At 41.1% G+C, this 10,670-nt stretch overlaps 1 protein-coding gene across 1 annotated transcript; it reads left to right on the top strand.

The window, feature by feature from the left end:
• The first annotated feature begins 1,297 nt into the window (after positions 1-1,297).
• Positions 1,298-2,566, top strand: LOC135113857 (uncharacterized). The gene has a single exon (XM_064029480.1). It carries the CDS (start codon positions 1,523-1,525, stop codon positions 2,564-2,566), a length of 1,044 nt encoding a protein of 347 aa, XP_063885550.1. The 5' UTR covers positions 1,298-1,522.
• Positions 2,567-10,670: the final 8,104 nt, after the last annotated feature.

The raw sequence follows: 10,670 nt of genomic DNA, 5'->3' as shown, positions 1-10,670 counted from the left end.
AAAACAAAAGGCCCCAAGGTCACGTCTCTGGTGATGGCGGTGACTCTGCTTCCCAGCACACACATTCCTTGCCTTCTACCTCACGGGATGAGGCATCTGCGCTGTCCTGGCACATGATGATGGATGCTTTGGCTGCTTTACATAGCAATATGGAAAAATTGAAGGAGGAAAGAAACTTAGGCCCCAGTCGGGGGGCTGGTGACGCCGCGGCGGCCGCCGATGTAAACATTGGCCCTGCTGTCCATGTGGTGCCTCCCTCGGGCGCGTCCATGGGATTTTCTGGCTTTACTCCAGCTGAGCATTACCTTTCCAGTGATGATTGTGTCTCGCAGGATGACGGGCAGCCTGACAGTGTTCTCCTGCAGTGTGCCAGGGCTTATGGCCCTGTGGATGAGGTGTCTGATGGTATTGACCAGCATGTTGCTGATATGGTTAACCACGTATTTGCTCACAGCTTGTGAGAGGAGGAGTATAAGAAGATTTTGGAGGATGCTGCAGCCAAGAGGCCAGACAACTGTTATGCCTTAGTGCCTGTGGATTGCAACTTGCAAGTTTTAGATGCACTGAAGATAGATGCCAAGAAGGCAGACTTCCATTTGAAGGATGTTGGAAAAGACATTATTAAGGCTGCCACAATTTTGACTAAGTCACTGACAGTGCTTGACAAGATCGCCCAGACTGGCCAACCAGATGTTGCCCAGGAAGTGGGCATGCTTAATGGTGTCCTGGCACTCCTGGATCATGCTAATCGCAAGAACAACCTGGCTCGCCGGTTCATCCTCAAGCGCGAAATTAACCAGAAGTATGCTCACCTCTGTTCAGACAAGGTGCCCATGACTCATCTTCTGTTTGGGGATGATGTCTCACTCTCAGCCAAGCACATTGAGGAGTCTGAGAAGTTAAGGAGTAAGATTGCTCCAAGGAAACCGCTCTCTACCTCGAAGTTTGGTCTTGGCAAGTTTAGGGGCTCTTCTGGGAAACTGCCATACAGGGGTTTTATGTCCAGGTTTCATCCCAGAGTGAGCACCGGCAATCTTTCTCACGGCAGGATCCTGAGACAAAAAACTCCCGAGGCCGGGGTCACAATCCCCGGCAGTAACTGAGTTGGGTCACCCTTTTCGAGCTGGCAGACTTTACAATTTTGTACATGAGTGGCATGCCATTACCAGTGATCCAAATATTTTAGATATTGTTCAGCATTGTCATTTAGATATTGATGTTGCTAACATTGGTCCCTTATTTGCTGAAGAAGTTGAGTATGTGTTTAATGTCGAGGAAAAGGAAATTGTTTGTGAGCATTGATCTCTTTGCTTCTAGACTGAATGCTCAAGTGACTCGTTTCTGCTCCTGGAAACCTGACTCACATGCAGAACATTTTGATGCCTTTTCCATCTGCTGGTCACAGTTTGACCTAATCTACCTTTTCCCACCCTATGCTCTGATTGCCAGGTGCCTACAGAAAATTCAAGCAGAGTCAGCGAAGGGGTGGATGGTGTTGCCTCTCTAGCCGTCCCAGGCCTGGATGAGGACTCTACTCACTTTGCTGGTCAAGGAACCACAGCTGATTCCGAGGGGGGCACACGTCTTGCGTCACCCATTGACGGAGGAGGAACACCCCATTCTCCGACACACCCGACTGATGGCTTGCCTCTTATCTGGCAATGTCTGTGAGACAGGCATTTCTCATGCAGGTACGGACATCATCCTTGCCTCCTGGAGACCTGCGACTGCGAGGCAGTACCAGCCATATGTCAACAGGTGGCTACAGTTTTGTAGTAGCCGGAACATCGATCCCTTTGCTCCCACTGTAACTGATGTTGTGAATTTTCAGTCTGTCACTTTCCACAGAGGTGTTGGTTATACTTCAATCAACACTGCCAGGGGTGCACTTTCCTCCCTGGGGATTACTTTGGATGGTTGCAGTGCAGGAAGCCATCCTCTTGTCACCAGGTTCTTAAGGGGAGTTTTTAACTTGCGGCCGTCTGTCCCTAGGTATAAAAGAACTTGGGATGTTCAGCAGGTTCTACAGCATCTGCGTGCCATGGATCCTTTGTCCTCCCTCTCTTTAAAGGACTTAACACTGAAGCTTGTGATGTTGGTGGCACTTACGCAGGCTGCCAGGATACAAACTTTGCACAGTTTGTTGCTGAGGAAAATTAGTTTTGGGCAGGATTCTGTTTGTGTTTGGTTAGGGGAAACTATTAAACAGTGCAGGCCAAAGTTCAATTTGCGGTTTGTGACCTTTAAAGCATATTCTACAGACATTAGATTGTGTGTGTGTGAAACTCTGAAAATGTATATTGCTAAGACAGAGGAGTTCAGAAATTCTGCAAATCAGGAGAATGGGAAGTTACTCCTAAGTTTTATCAAGCCCCACAAGCATGTAACGAGGGACACTGTTGCAAGATGGATTCGAACAGTGCTCTCTCTGTCGGGCATAAACTCCAGCCAGTATTCAGCAGGCAGTGTTCGGCCTGCAGCTGCATCAAAAGCCAAAGCCATGGCTCTACCGATTGGACACATCATGGCAAGGGCTGGGTGGTCCAGGGCTGCCACTTTTGCCTAATTCTATGACAAGGAGATTGTCCCGAGTCATGATCCTTTCCAAGATGCTGTCCTTCAATAGTCTGTTCATTTTGTTTGCATAGGAGATGTTGTCTCTTGTCACCTGGTCCATGGCTATGTAAATTTCTTATTATATTGAAGTTTGGTTACTGCACGTCTACAGTACGACACCCACATGGCTTCAAAACCTCATGGGGAAGCAACCTCTAGCAGAGGTGTGATTTGCTGACGTAAAATTAATGAAGTACGTGGGACTTACCGTGGGTCAGTTGAGGTGTGCTTCAAGTTTTGTGGGGCAAATCACCTCTGCTAGAAGGGAGCTTTCACATGCCCGCCTCTCCCTCCCTACACTCTGTAGTGTCTTGTGGCTTACATATTTCTAACAGTGCAAAATGTTCATTTACTTTCATGTGGTTGGTTGTACTCTTTAAAGTCTGGTGACGTGAAGTGGCAAAGCGTATCTCACCAATTTTCCTGTACTCCAAGCTATCCCCAATGGTGCACCAAAGGAGCAGGATCAGTTGCTTGACACCTCTCACAGCCTCTCACCACCTGCTGCACCACACTTCTGGTTATTGTGGGATCTATCTTCCTGGCTAAAAACTGTGAATGGTCCACTCCTACATTATGCAGGTCAACTGCTGTTGCATATATTACTGCATCTCTTATCACAGGATCTTCCTCTTTGATCACCAGCCACCCTTTCCTCACTCTAGTTAGCAAGCACATCAGCTTTATTATTCAATTTTGGCATGAGTGACTGATATTTTTTAGGTTAAACTCCTCACACAGATTTTTCAGAATGCCTAGACATCTCTTAATTATTATTTCTGCAGCCTTTTTCATTCAGTTTCTCCTCTCCTCTGCCAAAGCAACTTTCACCCATCCATACACCAGGTTAATCTCTCTCAAGCCCCATCTCAATGCTAAATTAACACCTTTCAAGATTACCTCCAACTCAGCTACATTTATGTGATTATAATCACTTTTCTTTCTTAGCCAGGCAACATCCTCTACCATGCAGCCATCATTGTCAAGCAACACCCCAAGAGTGATACTACTAGCATCACACCACACAACACCATTGTCTTTCTTTGAAACATACCAGCTCCCTTTTACTGGATCTGTCCTTCTGACTTCCTCCAATACCTCTTATCATATACATTGTATGCTCCCCCACAAAGTCATCCCATCTTGTTTCCTCTGCTCTTCTCTTAATATAGCTACAAGCAACTCACAGCCATCCTGACCAACTTGCCACATACAGAGAACAACTCCCTCCTTGTAAGATTTTTCACAATGCTTGGCAGCTCATTCCCCCTAGAAAACATGAGCTCACCCTTCTCATTCTTCTGAAGCTGAAGTCCAAATGCTGCTCCTCCATCCAGAGGCTCTGGTTGCTTTGGGGCCATTTCAAACCTATTTAGATGGTTAACTCAACCACCAAGATGTCATCAATATATGAGCTTGTGACCTGCTGTATCCTCTCAGACTTAGCCAGCAAAGTTTTTAGGATTTGTGCCATGATGTGTGGTGCTGAGTTTAACCTAGAATCTAGTCACATCAAGCAAAACGTTTGGCCCTTGTATATTACTAGTTGATATTTCCATAATTCACTTGTAACTTTCATTTACAGATCAGTGGATTTAAGACCAACAAGATTTGCACCTCCCTCCATCTGTCTTCACTCATGCATAACCTCACTGCACACATCAGTCACCTCATCTCTTGTGTGACTTTTAACATATGCATTCAGCTCTTGTTAATCCAAAACAGGACATACTTTCCTCTTAGTCAGCTGTTCAACTGCCATTAGCAGCAGAACCCCACTTTCAACTTCCTCCTTCCAAAACATAAGGATACTGTTACCACCAGAAGCGGTGAAGGTGATTTCAGACCCACATGATACAAATCGTTTTTTGTATCTGGTCAAAACCTGAGGACATATATTAATGGTCATAGACAATACTCTATATGAATAAGTTGTCTAACACAATTATGATTCTGCACATTAGTTACAGAATAATGTAATTCTTGCACAGATAGTTGTTACTTACAGAATAATGTAATTCTTACACAGATAATTGTTAACTTATACAGATAGTTGTTAAACATGTGTGTTTTGGGTCTTGAAGTCATCATTAAGCAACATGCAAACCTTTCCTGATAGATATTCTAGGTAGTTTTATCTACTTCTGTACCCCACAGCAACACACATCCTCCCTGCTCGAGTGTCCTTAGTAATGTGTCCCTATCATCTTCAGTTACTCCCTTGATCCTTACACTGCCCTTCATCATTCATTAAAGACAGTGATAAGGTCAGCCTTGTATCAGCTTCATGTCATAACATGTATCCTTCATCCCCTTACATCAACACCACATTAACACCAGCCATACAGGAAATTTGCTGACTAGGCCTTGTCTTGGCCTTCACCCTGACCTCCAGGACCTTTCCTGGAGGTCAGGAACAGGAAAGGCCACAACAGGAGCTGTTGGAGTCTCAACAGCAATTTGCCCAAATACAATGAGAATTTTTAGATTTAGATGGAGGCACAACAGAAGCTGTTGGAGTCTCAACAGCAATTTGCCCAAATACAATGAGAATTTTTAGATTTATTCAGGCAGTTCATGGCTCATGCCACTGGGTGCTTTAAGGCCAACACAAAATATTAACACACTGTTGAAGATATTAAAAAATATGTAGTGCTATTTCTTTATTTCTTTTGTGTAGATGAAAGAATTTCTATGCCTTAGCATAACTTAAAGTACAACACCCACCAGATGAGTGTGACAAGTGACATTTCACACTAAAAGAGAGGATTCCTCCATTATGAATGTGTGTCTATGTAGCAATTATACTATTATACAAGAATTAAATGTTTATGATTTTTTAATGGTTTCAATGGAAAATTTTACTCTACATATTACTGCTTTGGAGAGGGAAGCCACAGGGGTACTTGATGGCACTAAATCACTAAATCAGGTCTTGATGGTTTATCTCTTCCACTAAATCTGGTATCACAATCAACCCATTGAGTCATCAAGTTTTCCACTGCCCAGTTCAGTAGTCTATTACTTCATGAGCTTTCACTTCCAGTAGTTGTCAGTGTCTCCCAATTTATCTCCTTCCAATTAAAATCACCAACAATAACTATATCACTACTTTCCATCACTATTTTTTCATGACCTTTTAGCACATCTACCAACATCTCTTCGTGCTCTTTTTTCCGCTAAGCATTGGTCATAGGTGGCACATACACTCCTACATAATTCATTTTTCCTTCCATTTCCACTTCTAATTATCACTTCTAGAATTTCAGACTTGTCTCCACTTTGACATATTTTTTAGTCAGAATTGTCACTCCACCTCCTCCCTTGTTACTTCTATTTTTCATCCATAAATCATATTTATCATCACCAATGTCAGGTGTTTCCCATTCATTTTTCCATTTTGTCTCACATAATACAACAACATGCTTAACAACTCATTTAATTCCATTTTAGTTGACATTAATCCATTTACATTAGTATAACATACTTTACTTACTGTTTGATGTACTATTTCTTTATTCTCATATCTCTTACTCTCCGGAAAACTTCTTCTCCTCCTCCATTTGTTGTTTGTTTATTTGTTTAGCCTCATTTACCAGCTCCTTTTGCTTCAATCTTTAGTCTCATCCATATCCCTGTTTATCCATACATTCTTATATTCTTCATCTCCAGACAACCCCCAAGATCCATTAATTACTTCTGCTTGTATCTGTGTTGCAAACTTTATTCTTATGGGTCTCATTTTTCCTCTTCATATTTCCCAGTTCTATGAAACTTTTTTCCACTTATTTACTACCTGGCCGTCTTCACCTGTTACTTTCTTCAGTAACTTATTCAACATTTTCTTTTTCTTTTCCTCTCTTTGAATTCTGCTTACTATTTTCTCTTCCTTTAAACCAAATACAATTACTTGTTTATATTTTTCTACAGTGTCTCACTAACTTTTTCTCTTCTTTAATAACACTTACCACTTTTTGTCTTAGGTTGTGTTTCTCATTTTCTTGTTGTTCTATTATTTTCTTTAGTGATTCTTCTTCAAATTTATATTCATTTGACCACTTATTTTCCTCATTTCCACATCCTTTACACTTGCCTTCATTTCCTCATTTCCTTTCTGAACAGTTTCTACTTTTTCCTTTATTTGTTTCTTTAAACAGTCATTTTCCACCTTTAACTTTTCATTTTAACTTCCATCTCCATCAACTTTGCCATAATAATCACCAACTGCTCACGTGACTCCTTCAGATGTGCCTCCAGTGTCTCCACTTGTCCATCATTTTTTCCATATATAAAATTCTTATACACTGCAATCTATAACTTAGTTCTCTCACTACTAAAACTTTCAAAGGATCCCTCTTCTCTTGGGGTGCTGCCCTCCGCCATTTTGTCCAGTGTAAACAAACCAACCAAACTGTCCTAGAAATGGGATAACTATACTCATCATGTATTGTTTCTCCCCTCCCTATTTACCACCTAGGTATTCCTGGGTCTTCATATCATAACTTGTTCCACCGTGAGTGATTTGTGTTATTCCTTCCTTCTATATGTAGAGCACTAGGTAACACATCCTGTCAGCTCCACCACCACCATATGTGTGTGTGTGTGTGTGTGTTTACCTAGTTGTGCTTTATGGGAAAAGAGCTATGCTCATGCTGTCCCATCTCCATATCTTTTAATGTCCAACTTAGCCTTGAATCCATGTATACTTTCTGCATTTACTATCTCCTCATCCAGACTGTCCCATACATCAATACTTCTATATGGGGAACTATACTTTTTGATGTCTCTTCTACAAGCACCCCTCTTCAGCCTCTTTCCATGTCCTCTAGTATCCCGTGTATCCCAGACCATTAAGTCGCTCAGGTCTACCTCCTTTACTCCCTCATATGCTTTATATATCGCAAACAAGTCTCCCCTTTCTCTCCTCTTTTCCAACATTGGTAGATGTATCCTTTGCCAGTCTCTCTTCATATGACAAGTCCCTGATACTTGGTACCATTTTTGTAGCTGCTCTCTGAACTCTCTCCAACTTCCTTATATCCTTTTTCTTGTATGGCTACCACACTACTGCTGCATATTCTAGTCTAGGTCTTATCACTGACACGATCATCTTCCTGACCATCTCTTCATCCATATATGCAAAGGCCTGCCTTATTCATTTCAATAAGTAATTTTGCTAATGTGTCTCTGGGGTTAGGTTCCCAGTCACTGTAACACCAAGATCCTTTTCCTCTTCTCCCCTCAACCTTACACCATTCAACACATAATTTTCTTTTACTCATCTTGTACTTTTTCCAAATTCTATTACTTTACACTTCTTTAAATTAAATTCCATTTCCCATCTATAACTCCACTCTGATATCTTGTTCAGGTCTTCTTGTAACGTTCCACAGTCCTCTGCACTCTCAACTTTCTTCAGCAAATTTGCATCATTCGCAAAAAGGCTCATGTAGCTGTTCACACTCTCCGTCATATAATTTATATAAACTGCAAACATGATTGGTGCAAGTACTGAGCCTTGAGGTACTCCACTTGACTTCCCTCCATGATGATTTTAGATCTTTTACCACTGTTCTCATTTCTCTGTTTGTCAAGAAATTTTCCATCCATCTCAGCAGGCCCCCCCTAGCCCATCATTATGCTTCAACTTCCACAACAATTTCCTGTGTGGCACTTTATCAAAGGCCTTCTTCAGGTCTAATTAAACACAATCTGCCCATCCATCTCTTTCTTGCATTATATCCACCACTCTAGAATAAAAACTCAGTAAGTTTGTAACACACGATCTCCCTCTCCTAAATCCAAATTGTTGCTTTATAATCACTTCATTTCTTTCTAGGTACTGCATCCATTTATCCTTCACCAATCTTTCACACATTTTGCACACCACACTTGTTAGAGACACAGGTCTATAGTTTAAGGGCTCCTCTTTACTACCACCTTTGTAGATTGGCACTATGTTGGCTCTCTTCCATTCAATTGGGACTCTACTTTCAATTAGGGAGCTCTCAATAATATTATGTATTACCCATGTCAACTGCTGATTGCACTCTTTTAGTATCCATCCTGACACTCCATCAGGTCCAGGGGCCTTCCTAACGTCTAGTCCCTCCATCTGTTTCTGGACATCCTCTTCATTCACTTGGATTTCACCCAGACCCATTTCCTTACTCATCTCACTCTGCCACACAAATGTTCTCTCTTTTGTGAATACTGATTGAAAACTCCTGTTCATTATCTCTGCCAATTCAGCCGGATCCTCACACATTTGACCATTCACCTTCAATCTGCTTATTCCTTCTCTATTTTTCATTTTGCTGTTCACATATCTGAAGAATAGTTTTGGTTCCTCTGCATTTGTCCATAACATCTTTCTCATAATTTTTCCTTTCTTCTCTAATAACCCTTACATATTCATTTCTTGTAGTTGTGTAGTTTTGCCATAGCTTCTGTGTATTTTTCTTCCGCCATCTATTCCATGCCGCTTCCCTCTCCTCCCTAGCTATTTCACATCTTCTATTATACCATTCATTGTTATATCTTCTCTTTGTCTCTACTTTCAGTACATATCTTTTCACTCCCTCTCCATAAATATTGATGAAAGCTTCCCACTTCTTTTGCACATTACTTGCTGTGATAAGTGTACTCCAGTCCACTTCACTAAAGTATCTCCTCATTTGTTCAAAATTTGACTTACCATAATTAAACCTTTCACTTTTATAATCTTCACATCTACTTCCCTCTCTTTTTTTCTTTAATACAAAACCTTATCATGACATGGTCACTTTTTCCTAGTGGACAATTATAGTTTATGTCTTCTATAATATCTGCTTCTTTTGATAATACCAAATCAAGTCTTGATGGCTCCTCTCCTCTTCTGTATCTAGTGTTTTCCTCAACCCACTATGTCATAATATTGTTCATTGCCAGTTTCAGAACCTTATCTCCCCATGAGTCTTCTCTTGTGTTCCACTCCTCCTAATTTATCTCTTTACAATTAAAATCTGGCATTATAACAATTTTGTTGCTTTCTTTAATTTTCTTTACAAGCCATTCTTTTGTCTCACTCAGCAACTGTTCATGCTCTTGTCTATTCCAGGCCTTTGTTTTTGGTGGGACATACACCACTGTGACATATCGTCTTCCTCTTCTTCCATTTATTATTTGTAAGTTTAGGCCTTCCACCAAGCCTTCTGCCTTTTCCACACTCTCCACCCTGATACCCTTTTTAACAAGCATCATCACTCCACCTCCTCCTTTTCCACATCTGTTTCTTATCCACATATTGTACTTTCCTCCTCCTAAATTTGGTGTCTCAGAATCTCTTAGTTTAGTTTCTACCATTGCCATGATGTCTGGTTCATTTGCTTTTATAAATTCATTCACTTCATCCATCACTGAAACTAAACCATCCACATTAATGTATGCCACTGTCCATGTCCCTCCCTCTCTTACAGCTGTGCCTCTGCACCCCTCACTCTTTGCATGTACCACTTCCTCAACCTTAGGTCCATTACTCTCCAGAAAAAAAGTTCCCTTTCCTCTTGTGTTCTCTGTTCGTTCCTTTCTTTTGCTTCACTTCTCAGTTCATTAAGTTTCTTCCTTTCTTCCTCATTCATTTCTCTTCTAAACCAGACTTGTTTAAACTTGTTACTTTTGGCTAGCTTCCACGCATTTGCCAATGTTTCTTCTGCTGCTGTTTGGGATTTTAGTTTGATTTTCAATGGTCTACTTTTACCTTGATCGTATTTTCCAATCCTGTACACCTCCTCTATTTCATCTTCCAGCTTTGTATCCCCTTCGTTTATCACACTCAGTACTAATCGAGCTGTTTTTCTTTGTTCTGCTTCTCTTTTATACCAATATTTTATCTCACTTTCTTCCAGGCCAAAGATCATTACACTCTTCTTTTTATCTGCAGTGTCTCTTACCAGGTTTTCCTTTTCTTTTATTACCTTTATAACCTCTTTTGTCAAGCCTTCTTTACTCCTCTGGTCCTTCACTACTTCTGTACAACTGATTTTTTTCTCCAACTCCTCGCACTTATTTACAGA

The sequence above is a fragment of the Scylla paramamosain genome, chromosome 26 (assembly GCF_035594125.1).
Source record: "Scylla paramamosain isolate STU-SP2022 chromosome 26, ASM3559412v1, whole genome shotgun sequence".
NCBI lineage: Eukaryota > Metazoa > Arthropoda > Malacostraca > Decapoda > Portunidae > Scylla > Scylla paramamosain.
Note: the sequence above shows the minus strand (reverse complement) of the source record. Positions and strands in the feature narration are given on the sequence as shown.